The 24,982-nt window shown below is 34.7% G+C and overlaps 1 protein-coding gene across 8 annotated transcripts in view; it reads left to right on the top strand.

Annotated features, from left to right (window-relative positions):
• LOC134546312 (nuclear receptor coactivator 3) overlaps nucleotides 1–24,982 on the top strand; it is a 616,306-nt gene that overhangs the window by 514,268 nt on the left and 77,056 nt on the right. For all 8 annotated transcript variants that reach the window (XM_063389041.1, XM_063389038.1, XM_063389042.1 and 5 more), the window contains 2 exons: nucleotides 3,151–3,347; nucleotides 8,047–8,184. In XM_063389041.1, the coding sequence (XP_063245111.1) occupies nucleotides 3,151–3,347; nucleotides 8,047–8,184 (335 nt within the window). The remainder of the gene's footprint in view (nucleotides 1–3,150; nucleotides 3,348–8,046; nucleotides 8,185–24,982) is intronic.

Below are 24,982 nucleotides of genomic sequence, written 5' to 3'. Positions count from 1 at the left end.
AGCAGGAAATCATCATATTATCACTTGCCAATGTGTGAACTTCTAACCTATGGACTCATTAAGCTATGTAAACAAATATAATGTTAAAAACCACTGATGGATACACTCGATGCTTGAATTTACTTAATTTTTCTTCAAATTCTTCATGCTTCTAGCTTCTATGTTATTGGTATTTAAAGAGACACTACCACATTTCTGTAGAATTTTCTCACTATTCGTAATGATGTTTAGTGTCAAAATGCCTGTATACAAGTCCTTCGTCAATTGAACATGTGTTTTATATTTTTGGATTCCTTGCTACGAATTACCCTGTTTTATCGCATAATTTTCGCATGCACGTAATCGTCCCAACCATATTTTAGGCTGTCAAAATTGGGATAAAAAAACCTCTCGTGTAAACGTCGCATGATGCTTTTGGTCCCGCTAGTAGATGCCGAGCGCTTTGTGTAGGTATCTTTTCCGTATAAAACGATGTATTTCAAAGTATAAATCTAATATTTATTCGGTCATTACCACTTAATAAATTAACGGAAAAATAGGAAGTTGTTTGACGTGTAAATTTTCTTTTAAAGACTTTTTAAACGTTATTTCCTTTATCTGATCGTCTGCGTCGCCGCGGTGTAGGTATAATCAAAAATTTAATTTCTATCATTACCACTTATTTATTTAATTAACGGAAATACGAAGTTGCCTGACGTGTGAATTTTCTTTTAAAGACTTTTTAAACAGTATTTCCTTTATCTGATTGTCTGCGTTGCCGCGGCGTACAGCTTATAAAAATGTAGCCAGCGCATCATTCATGTTTGGTTATGTTGCTTCCCGTATAGAGCGCCCGCACGTAGTCGAATATCGAAATCTTGCCGATTGGATGCAACGTGCGCTTTCTGTCAGGTGCCGAGTTAACTACATTTGATAGCCCGCATTCTTTCGTGGCAAGTGTGTACTACGGCACGTTAGTTCACGTCAGATTCAAGTGGCTTGCGTTCGCGTTAGAGTTTTGGTTTTTCTATTTAAAGTTGAAGAAAGGTTTTTGTTTAAGGAATTATTAATATACAGCAAAACCCCTTATTTGCACTTTTCATGGGGACAAAGTAAAAAAGTGGGAAAGTGTAAATAAAGGGAAATGTATAAAAAGGAGTACAGTTTACCTTATATAGAATTTTTTTTTCCTTTTGTTTAATAGCACATACTATAATGCAGGTACAAACACACTAACAAAAATTTTACTTTAGTATTTAATCAATTATTAATTTACCACATTTGACAAAAATAAAAAAAGAATGAAACAAAAATGTTTTTCTGATTACTTCCTAACAAAAAAATCTGAAATTTTCTTCTGCTTGCTTTTTTGGCTGTTCAAGGAGATTATTTGCCTCTCCAAATTATAAATACAGTTGCAACCGACAGGGTTTATAACAAATACGGGCTACATACACATTGCTAACAGTAAAAAAATTAAAAAAAAAAAGGCCGCAAATTGATGATTTACCGTCAATAGCGCGCCGTACGCGGAGAAAGGTCATTGCACTCGTTCAGCTGCTGTGACGCGGCGGCGCATGCGCACTCTATGCTCCGCCCAGACTCATGACCTGCGATCAGCAGCCAACCAATAGATGCGAGCTTAGCGGAAAAAAATATAAGCTCCGCCTCCCGTTTTTATCCAGTTCTAATACCAGTTTATTGGTATACGCACCAGTTTTCTCGCTGCCGGGACATGTTCAAGTTTACGTTTATCGTGATGTCTTGATACCAATAATTAATTATGTATTTACGATCCCCAGAAATAAATGGTTAGTTTAAAAAATATGCGTAAACTGTACAATACTTCCAAAATTATAAAAGACGTATAAAACAGTTACCAAGACTCCGCTCATTTTATCTTGTGAAGTTTATGTTTCGTACCAGTATTTCGGCTAAGTTGTGACATAAATACAGTATCAGAACTTACAAGCAGCCATGTTTGTACATTCGTGAATTTACGTTTTTCCCTCCTGCATTTTAGATTGTCTCGATGTCTCCTGCTATAATTACTCGTAGTTTTACTCGCCTAGGCTTAAATTATTACATGTTTAGAAATAAAAGCAACTTTTCATGTTATAAAATATGTATATTTTGCGATTTAAAATGTTCATTGCCGACTATAAACGTTACGTTTTTCACAATGTTTTTAGGCCTACTAGCTCCACGGTATTTTCTGGTTGTTTATGGTTGTTACGTGACGTAAATAGCGGGATGGATTCGATTTTTGAGACGTAATTCGCGGGAAAGTATTGTATTGGACTATATGGGAACTAAACGGGACCTGAAGAATATAGTGCAAATAACGGGAAAACGTAAATAACGGTAACGTAAATAAGGGGTTTCGCTGTACATTGTTTGGCGTGCTCTTATATACTCCACCTTTTTTTTAAATAAACGTACTTTCCAAGAACGGGTTTTGTTTTTATGAATAACTTTACCTAACAAAAATTTTTTTTTTCCCGTATATTCGTATATTTTTTATCCGTATAATTTTGCGCTTCACCATTTTTATAGGTTCGTATTTATTGGCACAGGTCCAGATTAGGCTGCTTCTAAAAAATTCCCGTTTTGGTTGGAGCTGTGGGGTTTAGTCTGGACGTAGTCGTAGGGACATAAGTGTGTGCTATGCTGGCGGCTGCAGGGATGCTTCTTTATCTCTTCCCTTGAACCACGTGACACACTTCAGTTCTTGTAGTGTGGATGTGCAAATGGCTTTCAGTGTAGTCTTGATAACTTTCTTAGCAATTATGTGACCACATTAACCCTCTAGGTTTTACAGTATGTAACATAAAACCTCCACAGCTAATTTTCTAAAATGTATGTGATACTGGTGTATCAGACTTAAAGCTGTCTGCCTGTAACTTGAACACACTAAGCAATTAAGAGACAGTAAAAATGTTTACTCATTGCAGGGTTAATAAAGCATGGTTTTGAAATAGTTATTTTTTTTGTCTTTCTATGTTATTAGTTAAAATTGTTGTAAGATAGATGATTTGTAATTTAAATTTTTAAGCAGACATTGTAAGAATGACTTGATTCTAAAATCTGGACTGTACTCAAATAGCTATGTTTTTTCTGCTAGGAAATTTACACTCTTGGTTACTATAGCGTCCTGTTATGTGTTGCCAGACTCAACCACGATCCTGAATATTCTGGACATCATCGACTCGCCTTCGAGCGTGGGTTTCCAGCAGGAGATGCAGAACGAGAAGAAGGCGATACACGAGATACAGAAAGCGCTAATGATGTGCGAATCTGATGTAAACAGTCCTTCGCCCCCTTCTCTCACATTGGCGGCAACACCGCCAGCTTACAGTGCTGCATCGGTAACTAACTTTCCTTTGAATTTCGTTAAAATAATGATAGTACCGTAATTGTTGTGATCTAAACATTGTCACACTTATAAGAATGAAAGAATTTGACTGTAGAAAATATAGAAATACAAAGTTTAAGTATTATTTTATCTTCACTTTGCAAATTTTTCATATAATTGGAAGAAACTAAATCATGATATTTCCTAAAAGATTTGAAGTGTACGTATATGTAGTTATTCTACATTTGCTGAAAATTTTTCTGTGTCCGATATGATTGTTGATGGTGTCAGAGTGATAAAAATTAATTTCTCCACAACACACTTTTTGTCAATGTCGACAAAAATTTTTAGAATTTCCAGTTTTGCTGGAAGAATAATGTTGTTGATACATTTTTGGTTACTCATGGTGGACATCGAATCTATTGCTGGATACATGGAAAAAAAAAATTCATTGCTGTATATTTTTTCTTGCAAAATCAATTGTATTATTACAGCACTGTTTAATTAAATTTGGACTGTTGTTTGGTTACCATAAGGTTATCTTTAAAAAAACAAAAATCATGGCTTCTGACATCATAGAAGTGTGACATCTTGGACAGGTAGGAAGTATAGAAGAAAAAATTATTTTCGAAACTGTAACTAATTCTATATCATCTCATTTTCTTCGATGACATAATGAATATAGTGTAAAAAAATTTAAAATGAGAGAATAATATTTTAAATAGTTTATAATTTGTAATTCATAGTTTAAAGAATATTAGATGGCCCAAAGTCAGTTTAAACCTAGATGGCCTATTTCATGCCCAATGGTTTTGAGAAAAATTAATTCCAGTTTTTTTTCTCTCAAAAATTTGGGATCCTGCACAGCTTTAATAATACACAGTACAATCTTATATTAGTGTTGTATTTGTCCATGTTCTCGGTTCTCAGTTCCACTGGATCTCTGTGATAAACTGGCACTGAGAATAATTTTAAATATACATACTCCTGGTACCACAGAAATGTTTACAGCCGAACTCTTCTCTATTTTTCTCTCCCTCCCTCTCCCTCTCCCCCTCCCCCATACTTTTTCTCCCTGGTTTCTTCCTCTGTGAAGTGAATAGTTACTAGACTCTTATCTGCTCATGTGAAAGTAATGATTAGTAAATTTTTGAAAATTACCAGCAACAGCAACAGTGCAGTCTCTCTTCCCTTCCTTCACCCCCTTGATCTAGCCTGCCCAGGTGGAAAAACAATGCCTCTGAGAGCATAGGGTTTTGAAGGTAAACCAAAGAGTTTTTGGAGCTGAGGTTCTGATTTTTTACATCCTTTTTACTGGATCATGATCATTTAAACTAAAATTAGATCAGTTGAAGATAAGACGAGAGACTGGGTGTATTTAAATAAATGAATACAGTTTAGAACTGTTTCCTACTTATTATGAACTGCAGGATCTGCTACTGCTTTTGCAGCCCTATGTTACTTTAACTCAATCAACAAATTGTATTCATATATACTCTTTTAACAGATCTTTGTTAACTTAGGGGATGCGCATCTTGCCTATTATAATATATACCTAACTCACAATTTGTTTGTTGTTACTGTCATAAGAGAGTTAATATGTAATTGCGAGAGTCACCTATATTGGACTGGTGCTTAAATTGTACCACGTCTGTATTTATACCAAATGACGGCACTTTTTCACTGGCAACAAAAAAAAAGGCAGCGTCACTACCACTCCGCCATTTTGTATCGGCATTGGACAGATATTACGAATGTGATAGAAAAAAATGGTTTTTCGGCTTTATTGATGTTATTTTGCTAGTGTTGTCTAAGGAGGTTGTTCATTGTAATGGTAAGTCATAGTTTTGTAAGATATTACATAAGAGAGCATGTTTTATATTGTTTTAAGTACCGGTAAACAAAAAGAAATCTGTAGAGGTTATGTTCTTATTTGTTATGACGAATTGTAAATCTACCATGATCGTGTATTGGACCACCCACGAGTACCTAAATTGTATCGGTCCAATTATGCAACCGCTTTTGTTTTAAAATTTACATTAATTCTAAATTATTCCGGATGGCGAAAGTAAAAAGGAATATTATAAATGTAGTAAAGAAGATTTAACAAAGAGCATTGTCGGCTTATGATAAAAAATAAATGGGCATCAATGACATCGCCAGACATTATCAAGTGCCAAAAGTAACCATTTTGCATCAGCATCACTCCAAACTGCGTAATAAATTTTCTAGTAATGATGTTACACATAAAGGAAGACTTATCAGTTTTCTCCATTGACCAGGTAAAGGAGCTTGTAGACCTTTTGCTTCTGGAAAACCATATATTTGGCTAATCAATGTGCTGCATTTAGCTTACCAAATTGCAGAACACAACATAATCCCTCATTCCTTTAATAGAGAAAAAGAGATGGCAAGTAAGCTTTAGTTGTATGTATTTTAAGAAAACATGCCCAGAAATCAGTTTTTGTCAATTAGAGAGTACTTCACTTAATAGAGTCAAAGGGTTTAATGTGAGAATGTGTCCAGTTTTTACGATTTACTTGAGAAGATTGTGGACGATAATTCAATCCAGGTCAGCAACATCTTCAATGTAGACGAGACAGGTATTTTGACAGTACAAAAAAAAGCCCACAAAATTGTGGGCTTAAAACGTAAAAACAAATTGGATCAGTGACAAATGGTGAGTGCGAGATCAACACAATTGCAGTATGCTGTGCCAGTGCAACTGGTCAATTTATTCCACCAATGTTGATTTTCAAAAGAAAGAGAGACTTTCCTTAATTAGCTGATGGCTCCCCGGATAGTGTTGTCACAATCTCGGACACTGGCTACATTAATTTTGCTTTATTTGTAGAGTGGCTTAAGCATTTCATTACCATTTTAAAGCCAACACTAGACAAAAAGGTGTTGCTTCTGTTAGATGGGCATAATATGACCCACACAAGAAACCTTGAAGTGGCAAGAGAAAAAGGGATAATTATGGGTCAACTTCCTGGGAACACCACTCGACACCTTTGGATGGTCATTCTTATAAGCCATTAAGCACCTTTTACATACAAGGAGTAGATAAATGGCTTCGGACAAACCCCAGAAGGCAAGTTACTCAATATCAAAGTGCAAGATTGTTTGGAGAAGCCTACCAATGAGTAGCTACCGTAAGCAATGTGTCACGAATTCCGCAGTGCTGGAGTTTGGCCAGTAGACAGAAACATGTTCCCATCACATCTGTTTGAAGAGCAGGTGCCCCTTAATTAAAAACAAAGTGAATTGAAAGATGAAGTGATTCCACCGGCATCTGGTTCTATGAAAGAAAAAGAAAATGATGGAAATCAACTGCAAAATACCTTGTAACCCCAGCCCTCCACGTCAACTAAAGAAATTACAAAATCATTGTTCACCTATTCCAGAGAATAAAGAAAAAAAAAAGAGCTGTACAAAAAGCTGCTGAAAAACACATCCCCATTTAAATTGTTTTACTAGAATATATCCAACGAAAAGGAAAAGCTGACATAGCATAAAAAAGGCCAACTAAAACATTGAACACTAACAAACGAGAGGTAGTGAAAAAGTCTTTGAAAGTGAAAATGTCAATTTCCACAGTTCCGAAGATGGTAATTGATCTAAATGACTATAATTATGATAAGGATGATGAAAATGTGTGCGCTTTGTGCGGTAAGCACTACTTCGACAAAAGTGGACCCCAAGTGGAGTGGCTGCAATGCATGTGGTGCAAGAGATGGCTACATGAGACCTGAACCACAAACCCTGACATGTGATCATTGCTTTAATTGATATTATTATCCAATTCAGTAGGGTTATTCTAATTTTTTTATTTGTTTGTATTGAGCTTCTAATGACTTTATATGTTAGAAAGCTTGAGAGATTGTGTTCATGTTGATTAAATAAGATTCCAAAGACTTGCTAAAGTAATATTGTTCTTGTTTGAAAGACTGATTACATTTAAAGATAAATATAAATTATAATGTTCCTAAACTGTGTATATCATTTGTTAATTATATGTTTTTTAGATTTGGTTCAATTTAGGGTCCTGGTGGTCCAATTTAAGATGCAAGGTTGCATTAATTGGAGCAAATGATACCCTTGCATAAATAATTCATTTTTACTAGTTCCGACTATGCTACAATATTAACAAGTTATTTTCTAGCTACTGAATCAAGCTATATTGAGAGTAATGTTTCATTTTTATAGCTTGACAGGATTTGGTGATAAGTGCTATTATGTCAAAAGTGGTCTAATATATGTTTATCTTCCCTATTTATTTTATTTATTTTAAACAGATAATTAAATATTTCTCAGAGTTTTTTAATTAAATTTTCTCCCAAAAAAAAGTTAATATACAGCTCTAGATATTGCAGTGCTGTAAGATGTAGGTATTATGCTTCTCCAATCATTTGAGGCAAAAGCACCTGTGCTACTGAGGTGCTAGTTGTCTTGTTTTTGGTCAGATTTATGTAAAATGGATTGCCATTTTATTACATTTTTTTGTGGAGGTTGTACATTATCAAGTATCAAAATCCATCACCAAAAAAAAAAAAATCCCCCTTTCAAATGTTGCTGGTAAAGTTGTCATGACAATCACTAGTTTAAGTGCATCCTGGTGAACTCTCCACATACATACTAGTTGGCAAGCTTCAGTCCGTCGATGCTGCAGTGTTGCATGCAGCTCACACTTTGTGGTGGTGTGATGGCAGCTGACAGGCCAGCAGGCGCCGGGGGCAGGCTTCCCGCCGCCACCCGTGTACCAGCAGAGGCCGCGGTTCACCGCGCAGCTGGCTGGGAGGGCAGGTGTACCGCAGTACGGCATCACCGGGACCGCGTTGCTCAACCAGGTAGTGAAACCTCGTACAACGAAGTCCTTGTTATAACGAAGCAGCTCCTGCTGCCAAAACGCTATGTAACCTTATGTATTTTAACCTCTAAATAACTAAATATTTTTCACAGTTCCACCAAAAACACCCGCTGCTGTAAAGGATGTTTTTGTAGAATTGTCATATTTTTTTTTAAATTTGCTTCGTAAATATATTACGTTTCAGCAAATAAACAATTACTGCGGCCATCTTAACAATTGATTGACCATATAACTATTGACGTACTGAAATGCGCTTTGATGCTAGTGAAGTTACGGGGAATTTTTTTATGCTCTGCCTCGTTATAAAGAAACCTCATTATAACAAACATGCCCAAAATCAGTCCCTTCAAGTTTGTTATACTGAGGTTTTACTGTAGTTATTTCATAACATATTAGACAATGTACTTTAAAAATATGAAATAACAACTTTATTACAATTATTTTCTGAATTTTTCCTAATCATTACACAAATGTTATTTTTTTTAGGCCATTTAGGAAAATTTAATAGTATCAAAGGTGTTTTAAAATTATAAAAATTTGATTTTTGGTTGTTTATGCAAGTTTATTTTTAACAAACATTTCTCTACATTTTCCTTCAGTACATTTTTTTTTGGGTGATGACTTGAGTTTCCTAAAATCTAGGGCTGAGCGAATTGTGGATTTTGATAGTTGAATATTTTTGAATTGAATGTGAATAATTTTGAAGTCGAATAGTTGTCATACTTTGCTTTGCCATATAAAATATAAGTAATAAACACACTATGTTATATCTAGAGACGTGCGAGTCTCGGTAATATCTAGAAATTATCGAGATCAAAATATTCTCGATTTCATCTCGAGAACATTTTAGAATTTCGAGAATTTGTATTGCTTAACTCTGATTGTCTACTTATGCATTTAAATAATGCAAAGTTTTTCTTACACGTAAAAAAAAGAGCTACTAGGTACTTAAAATAAAAACTTGAATCAGTTACCACATGCCAACGTAACACAGTGTATGTCAAATCGTTTATTTTCCACGTTCACGTAAAAAATTTTCAAAACAGTGACGTTTTACAATTCAAACGAACACAAATACATGTTGCACTTTAAGAATATAAACATATTTTGAAAGAACGTTGCTTGGATCGCTAGCAACAACGGCACGGATACGGCAAGAAGTGAACGCTCACTGTTTGTGTGTCCCGTAATCTATGGAAAGAGCTCAATACTTTGTTTATCTTCTTTTGACGTGACAACGTCTATTAAATCGATGAACGCCGGCTGCACGCACAAAAAAGTCTAGTGATGTGCGAGTCTCGGCATCATCGAGAACGAGTCGAGACAGAAATTTTCTCGATCTCGTCTCGAGATAATTTTTTTGGCTCGGAATTTTCGAGAATTTTGTAAACAAGAAATTGGTTTGGTAATATAATATATTGAGGCAGCATTTTGCGTTGCGTGTTGAAATAATTAACATATCTTCAACGTAATGTAGATCGAATAAAATAAAATATACTTGTTACGATAGTATACACAATAAATTATTTAAAAGTTAAAAACGAACAACTTCCGTTCAGAAGTCACTACATGAAACGGTAAACGTAAACAATGAATTGTGCTGTGGTTATCACATTAAATTACAGAAGAAAATGATTATTTTCCGTTAATAAAACCAACATTAAAGTTAAAAATAAATCATTTTCGGTATCAATATCAAGTATCAACGTAAAACGGTACGGTAAAAAATAAAAATATAAACATGACTGCAGAATTCTTCCGCGATTGCATTTTGTTTTATGACCTTAGGTTATACACACGGCCAGCAGTATATAACAAGCAACATGATGTTTAAATTGTGGTCCGTATCGATAGTGACATATCGATAGTGGTGAATGTTCAGACTTTCATGATCAAGTACCGTCCATGGCTCAAGGAAACGGTATAGACTATGGAGTCAATAACGTATGTTTACATACGACAGTAGGCAAATAAACTGTTAAGTGAGTGTAAAGGTAAAGTTGTAATTGCAAACCGAAAACAAGTAAAGTTGAGTGCGATGGAGGAAAGTGTTAGTGGTGTGGATAAAAAAGAACGGAAAATGGCCACAGTATGGAACTTTTATTTAAAAAAGAAAGAAGGTGGCGAATGTAAATTGTGTAAAAACATTATTAAAACGCCTTCATGCTCGACAAGTGGACTTTGCGGAACTTGAAACAACATCCAGCCGCTGAAAAAGAATTCAACAAAATAACTGCTGAAGAAAAGAAGACTTCTAGTCGACAACTTTCAATGTTTGAGTGTGTTGCAAAAAAACAGAAGCTTTGCATCAGTGATGTGAGGAAAAATCAAATAGACAAAAAAATTGCTATCATGATGGCTTGTGATTTTCAACCTTACAGCATGGTGGATGACCATGGCTTCAGAGGTCTAATCAACGAATTAGAACCTAGCTACGAGATTCCTTCGCGAACAACATTTTCAAGGACGGTTATACCACAGTTGTATCAAGAGGAAAGAACCAAACTGGCTGATGAAATTAGTACAGATGCCATCAATGGTTTGGAGTCGCTTTCTTTCACTACTGATACATGGTTATCTAGGAGACATGAAAGCTACATTTCGCTTACAGGCCATTACCTAACAGAAGAGTTCAAATTAAAATGCCATATTCTTGGCAATTACCACTTTCCAGGCTCACATACTGCAGATGCAGTACATGCAAAGCTTGTAGGGGCAATGGATGAATGGAATTTGCCAACTGATCAAGTCCCAGTTTATGTCATAACAGACAATGCAAAAAACCTTAAATGTGCCATAAGGAAAACCTTATTTCATCATGTTCAGTGTTTTGCACATACACTACAGTTGGCACTGCACGATGCAAAAAATGAACATGATATTACAGCACTTTTGGCAAAAGGACGAGCTATTGTTGGCCATTATCGACACAGTAATGTTGCTCATGAGAGGCTGCATGCACTTCAAGTGAAGCTAAACAAACCTGTTCACGAGCTACTGCCAATGGTGCCAACTAGATGGAATAGTAAATACACCATGCTGTCACGTCTTGTTGAGCAGCAGGTGCCCATTTCTGCTGATTTAGGAGAGAGCATGGCAGTGGAGAACTTCACCTCTAGTGAGTGGAAACTAGCTGCTAGCATTGCACATATTTTGCAACCAATAGATGAGGCCACAACCGAGTTATGTTACTCAAAGTTCCCAACTCTGTCATCAAAAATCCCATTGATATATGGAATTGAAGCAATGCTTACAAACTATGTCCAAACAGACCAATGCAAATCTGGTACTGCATTTGCTAAATCACTGCAAAGAGGTTTAAAATCAAGATTTCCTTCATATTCTTGTGTGAAAGAAGATCTTTCAATGGCGCTTGACACTAGATTCAAGACTGTGATATTGCAAGACCATGAAAAGTTGTTGTGCACGAAATACATCACTTCACATCAGCAACCTGAAAATGATTATCGTCCTGAACCAGAACTGGAGCAGGTGAGTGAAGCTAAAGAGTAGTGGTGCACCGATATGACTTTACCAATTACCGATTCGATTACCGATTATGAGAGCAATAATCGGCAGATACCGATTCAGTTACCGATTATAATGAAGAAATTTTTTTAAGTGTAATAATGCACACAAAATTTTTTATTCCCATGTGAATTTAATAACAAAATTAGGTAAAATTGAGAATACAGTTATAATAACAGTATAAAAATATATAAAATACACTATTAAGTCATTGAAAGGGGAAATTAAATTAACTTCTATTTAAATATTTGTTATTGTAAACAACTTGAACTACTGTCCAATAATTGTAATTTACAATGGGTAAGTTTTTGTTGCGGAAAACTAGCATTATTATCGACTATCACATAAGGTTGCATCAAAAAATTACCGTTTAACAATGTAAACATGCCGCTTTATTTTGTTGACTTGAGTTTATAAAAAAATGTTTCCACACTTCACTTTTTTTTCTCCCTACTCGCCATCTCACTATAATTATATAAAAATGACTAAAAACCAATTCTAGCACATGTGATTTTATTTATGTTGACTGAATATATAAAATTATAAATACTTTTTTACTTTTCACGTCACATACAAATAACAAACGGATAATGTTACCAAAGACGCCCATAATGAGTTTGTTACCAAAGACGCCCATAACGAGTTTGTAAAACGCAGTGATAAAAACTAGAAGGAATCGGGACCACGATTTTGAACCGCTACTACGTCTCGAAAAGATCGATTGTCATAGAATCCACTGCAACTGTTTGTGGTATTTTGATTGCGTGCCATCTATTTTACTTCTCTGGCTATACGTAATGTACAAGGCCTCTAAACAAAAGACGAAACGTAAATAAACGTGTAGAAAAATGCAGTTTTTATTGTTTGAGGCAATTTGAGTTATTAAACTTAACGAAATATCTGTAATTATGATATGACGCAGTTAGATGAATTTTGTAATATATACAAATATTACAGTATTTCGTCCTAAAATGTGTAACAAAATATTACACGGTAAAAACCTACTTAATTACGCCGGGACGTAAATAATCGGCAGAGTAATCGTTAAGATAATCGCCGATTACGATTAATCGGTAAGTACCCATAATCGCAGATTACGATTCATCGGTATCCGCATCGGTGCACCACTACTAAAGAGACTTGCTCACTGTGGTCAAGTTTTGAAGTGTTGAAGAAGACATCACAATCATCAGTTAGGACTAAATCATCAAGTCTGGAGGAAGAACTAAAAATATATTTACGTGAAGATGTAATTCCAAGGAACGGTGACCCACTTACCTGGTGGAAAAACAACAAGATACGCTTTCCAGCTTTGGCTAAAGTAGCAAGAAGGTATCTGGCAATACCAGCTACACAAGTTGAAAGCGAACGACTATTTAGTACTGCTGGAAACACTGTGAGCATTAGGCGTGAAAATTTGTTGGCTGAAAATGTTGAACATCTGGTGTTTTTAAATAGCCGCTTTAGACCTTAAATCAGGCTAGCCACTAGAGTGTTCTTTCTTTGTAAACTAATGTTTTATTCATCGTCTTTTGTGGATACTTGATAAAATTATTGAATAATTATGTATGTTTGTCAGATTATTGAGTTTTACTTTTTTGGATCATATTATCCTGTTAACTAAAGTACAGATTTCTCGATCTCGACTCGATTCTCGAGAATTTTTAAATTGCTTTCTCGATCTCGTCTCGAATTCAAAAAAGTCTTTCTCGCACATGCCTAAAAAAGTCTCCTGTTACGCACATTGTTCCGTTATGCTGTGTCCCGTTATGCTCATTGTTCCATTACGTTGTGTCCTGTTATGCTCATTGTTACGTTACGCTGTGTCCCGTTATGCTCATTGTTACGTTATGCTGTGTCCCGTTACGCTGTCGGCAAGTGCAGTAATAATAGGTTATGTTAGAATTGACTAAAAAATTGTGGTCATTCATATAATTGATGATAGATATTTGATTAATGTTTATTTATATGAAAACTTGTTCATAATTATATTTAAACTTTATAGCTAAACGCCAGTTTTTAAAATTAATTACAAGTCATCTACACGTGAACTGTTTTGTCGACTGTTTATAAAGTGAAGTAAAAAGTTAATGTGGTTTTCATTTCTTATTACAACAACAATTTCGGCAATAAAGGTTAATTATTCTAGCATTTTAAAAATCTGATTACTAGTATAATTTCAAGTATTTATTCTTTTATTATTAAAATAAAAATGATTCAATTTTATTCATAAGTATGCAATCATTTCATCAATGTTTTGTTATGACGTCACGTTAAACTATCGTCCGTAAACCGACTTTATAGACAACCAATTTTTTTATTTAAAGAATCTACAAATAATTTATTCGTGTGGAAAAGAGTTACTGATTTGTGCAATTGAGTTTATAATTATCATTTATTTATGTAGATAGTTTTATTGAAATGAAAATAATTTACCTCTATACTTAAAAACCAAGAAGTTTCACTTCTGTTGTGCGTGGACTCCACTCGCACAATTTATTGGGGTTAAGTTTAGTTTAATTTCCCGGGAAATAAAGGATTGTACCAGGTGTTTTTTTTTGTTTTTTTTTCCCTCCAGCGCTAATACATGTAATTATTAGAATGGCTGATAGTTCTGGAAATGTTCAAGACCGTAAATTGTCGCACATTTGGAAATTTTATGAAAAACATGAGTGCAAAGTGTACAAAAAATGTATTCAGACGCCGACTTGTTCAACAAGTGGTCTCTTGCGACACATGAAACTTCATCCAGCCGCCGAAAAGGATTATTTGGAATTAACAAAGGAAAAAGCTACAAAACCAAAAGAAAATCCTTATTGACAGTTATCAATCCAAGACTGTGTCACAAAGAAACAAAAAGTTAGCGAAGCTAGAAAAAACATAATTGACAGGAAAATTGGTGTAATGATGGCATGTGATTTTCAGCCATACAGCATTGTAGAGGATCGCGGATTTAAAGGACTGCTCAATGAATTAGAACCAGGTTATGAAGTACCATCTCGCACTGCATTTTCCAGGTCTATTGTACCAAAAATTTACCGCGAAGAAAAAGCCAAACTTGCAGAAGAAATAAAGAGAGATGTTGATGATGGACTTCAGTCTGTTTCATTTACTACTGACATGTGGTTATCCGCAAGGCAGGACAGTTTTATTTCTCTCACAAGTCACTATTTGACAAAAGACTTTGAGTTGAAATATCATGTCCTTGGAAATTACCTCTTTTCAGGTTCGCACACTGCTCTGGCAATACAGTAAGTCCTCGGTTTACGTCGGGGTTACGTTCCTGAAAACCGCGACGTAAATAGAAACGACGCAAAATGAGCCATGTTTCATGCCACCGGCCGACCACGGCCCAAGGTCGGCCGGAAGCGCTGGCATACAGACGTGACAACGGGCAATTTTATCAGCAAATTACAACCGACAGCGTGGGAAACAAGTCCAACTAGTACTTCTCAGTTTTATAGAATGGTTATTTAACTAGCTGCTTTATTACCTTTATTGATTGAAATATAAAAACAGATATATAGTTGTTTGGAAGACATCTTATGAAGAAAAAATCATAAATTGCAGTGAGCTGATACTGTAGGCCTACTACAAACACATTTAATCACGATAAAGTTAACAAAGGCACGTTTAAAACTCCGGCCAACTCAATGATATCATAGCGACTGAAGTGTAGAGCTGTAGCAAACCGTATGTATTCGTTACTGAGTAACGGGTGCGGCATCTAGTAACGAGTAACGAAACGTTACACACGAATGCATTTCGTTACTCGCATTTTTCGTATGTTTTACGCATGCGCGCGCTTATTCGTTACAAAGAACGATGTTTGTTTATTAAGAAAAGTATAATTTGGAAATTCGTCGTCCAAGTTTTTTACTGTTTATTAAAGGTATTGTGTGTGTAGACAAAGTTTGAGATTGGAACAGAAACAACGTAAGAAAGTATTTTTTACAAATTATAAATATGTATGTTTTTGTTTTTTATTATCGCGTATTTTCACGTTTTTTGTTCTTATCTTAAAAGAGATATTATAATAAAGCTGCTCTAATGGGATTTTATTGTTTCTTGGTTAACAAAAGCTGTTAATTATCAAATATTTTTAATGGTTTATATTCGATTTATTATTATTTACACGACGTCATACTGTACGCGTACGAAATACGACTCGATTCGTTGCTGTTACATAACATAGCATGTTATGCGGTATCAGAAGTAACGAGTAACGATACGAAAGTAACGAGTACTAATTGTTATAGTAACGAATACATACGGTTACACTTTTTTTAGTTACTTTTACACCTCTATTGAAGTGCCAAGGAGTTGGACGAAAAGGGGTAGGAGAAAATGCTGTGTCGTTGCGGGAAGTAGATAACACTTCTACGTGCGAGATACGTGGGTGGCCGAGCGGGTGGGCTGGTAGTATTGCATCACCGCGCGGAGAGCAGCGGAGAGCAGGAAGCGTCCCTCATGATGTATGATAAGATAAGGCGGTGAACGTGTAGCTTACGCTACATAGCATAAATTAACTACCGAAGGAAACAAAGAATTATAAACGAATTATATACGGTTTTTTGGTTAAAATAAAGATTTACGGTCATTGTAAACGACGTTATTGTGAATCGGCGACAACTTAAATTGAAACATGAGTACTCAAACATTAGCGACGTTAATCCGAAACGACGTAAATCGGTACGACGTAAATAGAGGACTTACTGTACAAGAAAAGCTGACAGCAGCTATAGACGAATGGAATTTTCCCACCAATTCAATTCCATTGTACATAGTTACAGATAATGGTAAGAATTTCACAGCTGCCATTAACAAAACATCATGGATTCACACACGGTGTTTTGCCCACACACTACAGTTGGCAGTTCAAGATGCTAAAAGTGAACACAATGTTGCAGACCTTCTAGCAAAAGGGTTGGCAATCGTGGAACATTATCACCACAGCAATATTGCTCGAGAAAGGCTTCATGCTCTGCAGCTAAAGTTGAAAAAACCTGTACACGAGCTGTTACCAATGGTGCCGACAAGATGGAACAGTGAGTTTACAATGCTCTCCCGCCTTGTTGAGCAGCAGGTACCCTTATCTGCAGATCTAGGAGATTCAATGGCAGTAGAAAATTTCACATTGAGTGAGTGGAAGCTTGCTGCTAATGTAGTAAGTGTGTTACAGCCAATAGAACAAGCCACAAGAGAGCTGTGTTACTCTAAATTTCCCACTATATCTTCCAAAATACCTTTGCTGTTGGCATTGAGGCAATACTTTCTAACTATGTTGAAGATCAAAGTAACCCTGGAATTGCATTTGCTATCTCTCTTCAGAAATGTATTAAATCTAGGTTTCCGTAGTACACAACAGTAAAAGAAGACATGATTGCAATGGTACTTGACACACGCTTCAAAAACATTTTGCTGCAAGACCACGAAAATCTTATTTGTGTGCAGCGTATTACTTCAGATCTCAAAGTGGTTGTTGATAATAAAACAGCACCTGTTCCAGAAGAAAATCCATCAGATACCGTTGAAGCCACCTGTTCTCTGTGGAATACTTTTGAATATCTGAAGAAATCAAGCTGTTCCTCAGTAACGTCACCAAGAGTTGAAAATGAACTTACCACTTATCTTGGTGAAAATGTTATCCCCCGATCAAGTGACCCTCTTATGTGGTGGCAGCAGAACCAGTCCATTTCCCTGCTCTTGCCAGAGTCGCAAGAAAATATTTGGCCATACTAGGCACACAGGTGGAAAGCGAAAGGCTTTTCAGCAGTGCTGGTAACACTTACATCCAGAAGAGAAAATCTGTTGGCCGAAAATATAGAGCAGCTTGTTTTTTTAAACAGCAGATTTTAAATGTGAGCTACCAAATAAAGTTGACTGTTTTCAATAATAGGCCTATTGAAATGCTCATGTGAATACAGTGCAGGCCTATTTATTTTTGGGGATTCATTTTTTTGTAAATGTGTATTCTATAGCGTATATGTAGTCATTTCATTTCTTTCATTAAATAGCTTAACCATAAACTTTATTAATTTCACAACAGTTTGTAAATTTAGTAGTCATTTACATACTATAAGAATTTTAAAGTTTCTGTAATCTATTGAAAGTGTGAAGTTACTTCTCTTGTATTGTGATGCAATGTGTTTGTGTGTGTGTTAAATTATAAGATGAATTTATAGTTGAAATAGCTATACAGTCAAACCTCTATCTATCGAACTCGCATGTATCGATTGTCCGTGTTTAACGTATACTTTCTACTGTCCCGGAAAAATTGCCGTACAACTAAGGTTAAAAAAGTCTGCTTGTACCGATGTTCGAATTATCGTTTTGTCCGCATTGATCGTACAAAATATGTGGTCCCGTCACTATAAATTATAATAGATGATCGTTTAACCATAAAAATTTTGCAGAAATAACCATTTCTTAGACAGAAACCGTCATAAAAACAGTAACGATTGTATACAGTAGTAGTAAAAATCACCTTAAATCTGCAGCCAAGTAATGGAGCATGTAAACATGAAGAAATGCCAAATGAACAACAACTTACTAAGAAATATGGATGATGTACCATAACTACAGTACAAACCCAATTGTTATCTTACAATAATTACCATAAAAAGAACTAAAGATTCTTTGTAGATACCATAATACTACAGAAGCACGATAGCTACCACATTTGCACTATAGTTACCGTAACAACCGAGATGTATATTTACCGCGATGGTAATGTATTTATTTATGAAATATTAAAATTAAAGAACATTATTGGAAAAAAAAGCATGTTAAATTTTTATATGTATGGTTGGCACATGTTGCGAAGAAATAATGCGATCTGAAAGAATGCAGTACTACTACGAAAAGTGAAAAGGGTACTCGTGGATTTTTAGGTTATGACAGTCTCTTTCGTTTTTCAGTAATATCGGCCGAAAATTAACAAGCGTATCGGAAGTCGGCAGAACTGCCGATTCAACTAAATATTGGCAAAATCGGCTTCTTTACTACAGCTCTACATTTGATGACATGAGTAAACATATTTCAGACTTCAGGATATTTAAAAAGACTTTAATTTCCATGTAGGTTTATTGTGCGTATGTGTTTTTTTTGCAAGTGTAAATTGAATTAAGTTAAATGCTTCCATTTTTATTTTTTTTCCAACTGATTAAACCTTAATGACAAGTAACTGACTGACATATTTCTGACACTAATTTTGAGGTTAAAATTTTTTTTCTTCAAAATCTAAGAGTGAAGTCCACATCTATTGAATGTCCGCATCTACTGAATTTTTTTGTTGGTCCCCTGAAAAACGATAGATAGAGGTTTGAATGTATAAGCCATCAAATTACCATCATTTTTCTTTCACAATCTTGTAGATCATTCTTTTAGGTTCAATTTTTAAAAAAAAATTGACTTTGTATCTTCTATGCCAGCTACAATAATACCAACTCAATAAAACCAAGCAATTGTACTTAAAAATTTGTTTCTCAATCAAACATTAAATTTTTAATGTGTGTCAAGAGTTACGTAGGATTTATGAAACATTTTTTTTCTGAAATCTACATACTTTGATTCATATGTGGAAAAAATTTAGTAATGATACGTAAGTTAGACATAGAGCTACAAATTGTTTTCTATAACACAGTTTTGAAAAGTGGTGTCTTGAAACTTTCGCTTACATACAATTTCCCAAAACTCTGGAAATTTTTATCTCAGAAACTATGTATCCTACAGCGAAAAAAATTTAGGTTGTTCAGTAACTTGATGGGTGGTCCAGTTAAAAAAAATTTCAAGAAAATCTGAGTTGGTGGGTGTCAGTCCACACTAGAGTTGGGTGATCTGATATGGAATGACCCGGCAAGCAAAAGAAGTTGGGCTACTTTTATTTATATATCTAATTTTATTATCAATAATATGGTTCAAATAATAAAGATATAGTACAACATTCCTACAACTATTTATAAGAACAAAAAAAAATTATTTGGTTACTTTATTGAAGCTACCATATCTCAACAATTTTTCAAATGTTTTGGTTACATACATGCATACAAAATTCATTAAATTAGCTTACCTTAGTTACCTTGCATATAATTTTTTTTTACCGAAACGAGTTCAAAAATGTTTTAAAATTTAAATTAGGCTACCTGTTGGAGTTTTCATTACATAAGTGGCCCATTTTACATTTTGTCGTTTACTTGTTGCTGGTAAAGATGTAAAAGATTCCTCTTTTTTTTTTAAGATGTATTTGGTTTGTCATGTTTTAAACTCTTTTGAAAATTAAACTAGCTACCCTTTGCTCGGTATCAATTTTGTAGTAATGAACTTATTAAAAAAATATGAATCCCTGTTTTTACTTTTTTAACAAACACACAGATGTTAGGCCTATTTAGCATCTCAGGACAATGGCTGACTATACGCATAGATAAAGATTATGTCCAAATCCATGTACCATAGTGGGTTTTCATAGATTTTTTCTGTAATCAATATACGTAACTACTAAAAAAATGTGGTTCAATATTTTTTTACGTGGTAGTAAACCACATACAAAAAATTTTTCATAAAGATGACATATGAAAGATTAAAGATTTTTTATTGTTTTTTCATTCAGTTTCCAAAATATCAAAGAGTTAAACAAAAAAAGATATTGTGAAAAGGTAAATTAATTCCAATGTATACTCAAACAGCTGACAGGCATAACACAATTATTAACTGTGATAAACAAATACAGAAAAGGTGATAAATTGAATGTTTGAAATATTTATTTTAACGTATAAATGATAGCAAACGTTCATAAAGAATATGGTAGGTGTTGGCATTCCTGCTAATGCTAACATTCTGTTCATTTGTAAATGCTGTTGTTTATTTGTTACTATCAATCTACAGTGGATGTGTTGATTTAATCCTGTTGGTTAAGATTATTTTCTTATGATAAAGTTTTAAACATGCATCGTGTTACACTTTTATATGAATATATTGGTAGATTACAAATGACAACTTTGTGAGAAACTAAACATTTGGAATCACAAAACAACAAAATATTTACAATATTTACTTTTGATATTTGACCCCCCAATTAGGGCTGTGCGAAGCATCAACTTAGTAGCTCTTTTTAATATTCGATTTGACTTCAATAAATTGGCTATTTGTTTTATTTGAATTTTTGAATGTAATACAAATCGTTTAAGTAAAGATGTAAGATTCACATTTGTTGTAAAGCTTTAAACACTGGAAGCCTAAGAAAGCTGCTTTTCAGGTATAAGCCTGATTATTTAAATTTTAAATTAGTGCCTTTTAATTTCACAAATGCAGTAGATCATAAGTAGAGAGTTTTTTACGTTGGTGTGATCAACCACATTAATAAAAAAAATCTTTTTACGTTATTAGTTTTTACGTTTTGCAACAATTTTCAGTTTTTTGAAGGTACATTTGAAATTTAAATCATTGTTAAAAATTTTCTAAAGTATAATTTACATTTTTACATTTCTAAACATTTGAGAGTAACACCGATTTAAGATACATGTCACACGGTAAGTCACACAGAGGAAATTTCAAAAATAAATTATATGGATATCAATTTTTGGAGTGCCAATAGATAGTATCGATGTTTGGGGTTAATGTATAATGTGCAACAACAAGAAAGTTTTTCATCTGAATCTTGATTTATTTTTATTTATTTATACATTTAGTCACATGCCCACCAACAGCTATAGGTGGTGGGCATGACAATTATGGACAATACAAAATAAAACAAAAGAAAAGACAAAATGGTCACAGCAAATACAATGACAACCCCTCCTGTCGGTACCAAAAGCGGGCAAGTGCTACCTGAGTAGAATCCACAACAGGTAGGTATGTCCGCAATCAGCCAACTCAAAAGGTGATGTCACATGCCTACAGGACTACTCAAAACAATAAAAAAGACAAACAATTATGGGTACTTACCGATTAATCGTAATCGGCGATTATCTTAACGATTACTTTGCCGATTATCTACGTCCCGGCGCAATTAAGTAGGTTTTTACCGTGTAATATTTTCTTACACATTTTAGGACGAAATACTAGAGATGGACGAGTTGAGGTTTTTTGGCTTCGAGTCGAGTCGAGCCGAGTTTAGCAATTCATATTTCGAGTCGAGTCGAGTTTGAGTCACAAAATTTTTGAAGAGGTCGAGTCAGTTTGAGTTTCATAATTTTTTAATTTTTTGCGTCGAATATGATAAATAAAATATTACTACACCCATTAATATAAAAATTGTGTATCCAAGATGCATCTGCATTATTTAAATATTTTAAATGATTAATTAGCAAATCATTATGTTATTTAAATATTTTAAATGATTAATTCAAATCATTATGTTTTTAAATATAAAAAACTAAGCTTTATTTCAACATGATTTCACAGTATCTTTAATGTAGCTATCCTAACCAAATCAACCGTCCACAATGTTTTAAAGTATTTATAATGTAGCGAACCTAACCTAATTGACCATAGTTATCATGAGTTGTCCAAAATAAACATTCACGGACACACTGCAAACGAAAAATATGGCGGCGTACAAATAAATACCGTTGCCTTGTTTATGATATTTCCTTTTATCAACACCGCCATTTTTATTTACAATGAACAAAAAGAAAACGAAGATGTACGATCGGGAGTTTGGCTCTTTCGTCTGTGAAAATAAGGCTTCCCGAGTTACGTAACTTTTTTTTCCGATCCACCGGCAGATCCCCACATGAACAAACAGCTCAAGGGATATAGGCCTTGTCACATTGTCACATTCTCAATGTAAATACACTTTCCGCGGCAAGATTATTCGCCCGGAACTTGTTACAACTACAAGAATATCAATATGTTTTCAAATAAATATTTCATGCATTTGATTTGGCGATCAGTAACTGATTGCCAAATAAAAATGCATGAGCGTTGTTATTATTATATTTTATTCAAACAAAAAGAAAGTAATTTTATCCTAAGGCCGGGTTTATAGAAAACGTAAGAACGCAGAAACGCAAGAAACGCAACTACGGTAAAAGTCCAACCTTAACTCTTCTACCAGCACGTTTATAAAAAACACAAGACACGCAATAACGCAAGAACGCAACGCAGAAGTTGTTCAACTTTCTACTTCTTGCGTTTTCTCCTTGCGTTTCGGCCTTCTATACTGGTTGTTTTAGTATGTGGAAACTGAAACTGTCATGTAATGCATATAGAAGGCTCTGCGATTGTAATTAATCGTTACGCTTGTGTTTATTTATGTTTTGGGCTGGCATTCTTCTAGTGAATACAGCGCAATGGAGGAAGCTGATGAATTTCTGGTTCAGCTTATCCAAAATTTTCCCTGCCTGTACGATAAGTACAACAAAGATTTTAAAAATAATCATGACTTATTCCTGAAATTTTATTTTTTGACGTTGGCGATGGCCGGCGTCCTTGCGTTTTTTTATAAACGACTGTGAATTTCTTGCGGTTGTCGCGTCCTGCGTTCTTGCGTTTCTGCGTTCTTGCGTTTTATATAAACCCGGCCTAAACGTTATTGACACGCAGCGCTGCGTAGCGGAGCACAGCTAAATTTAGTTCCAAAATGCAAGGCTGGCTGGCCTAACACGCAGCCATTTTCACGCATCACGGCTTGGCGTTATTTACTAAATATTACAATATAATTATTTTATGTTTTTATTTTTAGGTTACGGAAATCTCTTGTTTATACGAGTTATTATAAACGGGCCACGATAAACGTGATGATTATTAATATATGTACGTTTTGCAACAAATTTTTCTTCAGTGAAAATCCATTGACGTATTTTGTAAACAAATGTGGTACCGTATTTGAAGTAAACACAGGATGAAAAACAAAATGAAAACAGTGCACGCTGCTTTCCAAGCTTTTTTTTTTATATATATATAAAATGGTCATGTGACATAATTTTGTCCTATAAACTGTCGCCACTATCGACAAAATCACGTTACGACGTCACGTTCATAAATGAAGGTAGGCCTAGGTTTGGTTGCACTTGTACCTATTATAGCGCCGTAGCACGGTAGCGGGCAAGGTTGGGTTAGCACGGGATTTGTTTTGTTTAAAGGTCATTATCATTTCTTGCTGTATTAATGACTTGGCGAAAACGTTAAGACAACCTATAATAAAGTGCTATAATGTCACGATGCTGGTACTTAACTCGAAACGTGTTTCGAGTCTCGAACTTGATAAAATATGTGACTCGGTTTTCGAGTCGAGTCAATCTGACCCAACTCTGCTCAACTCGACTCGATAAACCAAGACTCGACCCATCTCTAAAAATAATAGTAACTAATAATAATAATGATAAAAATCAATAATGTGAATCAAAAGACTCTTCCCCTTTACAGATAAGCCCGGGTACTCCAGTCCGTACAGTCTAACATCTCCCCTGTACGTCCTTAGTCGAGAGGCCGCCCAGTCCCCCCCCCCCCCCCCCCCCCCAGCTTCCCCGCCTCGAGTGCACAGTCCTACCTGTCAAAAGTATTTCAAAGAATGGTTAAAATACAACTAAGATGATAATTATAATGAAGCTACACAAATATAAAAAATGATACATAAGATAAAAATATATGTAATTTTCATACTACTAATTAACTGTGTAAGTAAATAGTCTTCACAAAATTAAGCAAGAAAAATAAAATATAACTATCATTAATTATGTCTTAGTTTTTCTACATACATCAATCCCTCCCTCACTTAGCATGACTAATGTGTCCCTAAAAATGATGTTTGTGTCATCCAAAATTGCATATTTTGAAGGATTAGTCTTTATAAATAGCAAGGCTAATTTAGTTAAAGTGTTCCAAAATGTGTAGGAAAATATTCTTTACATTTTATAAATGTGTAGAATAACACTCAACGATAAACATGTCACACCATTTATCTTTACAAGCCTACCATCAAATACTTTGTATGACAAATACAATATCGCGTAACGGGAGCTAGTTATCGTGGCTGACTTACCTGCCTGGGCATGATCTTCAACTCATGTTGCGTTACTTTCCGCGAACTTTCCAAACCGATACTACTCTCAAGATATTTACATTTTAATTTTTCAGAAATGGAAGTGCTTATTCCTGTATCGCCGCTTGGTTCACATCAATCCTGTCATGCCCATTGATTATTTTTCATTGCACCAATCATTTAAACAAACTTTTACATGTGAATAATCTGTTCATTTGTGTTCCGGTGTCAAGTGTCAAATGTCAAATATATTCCCGCCAATACAACC

Source organism: Bacillus rossius, chromosome 1, assembly GCF_032445375.1.
Source record: "Bacillus rossius redtenbacheri isolate Brsri chromosome 1, Brsri_v3, whole genome shotgun sequence".
NCBI lineage: Eukaryota > Metazoa > Arthropoda > Insecta > Phasmatodea > Bacillidae > Bacillus > Bacillus rossius.
Note: the sequence above shows the minus strand (reverse complement) of the source record. Positions and strands in the feature narration are given on the sequence as shown.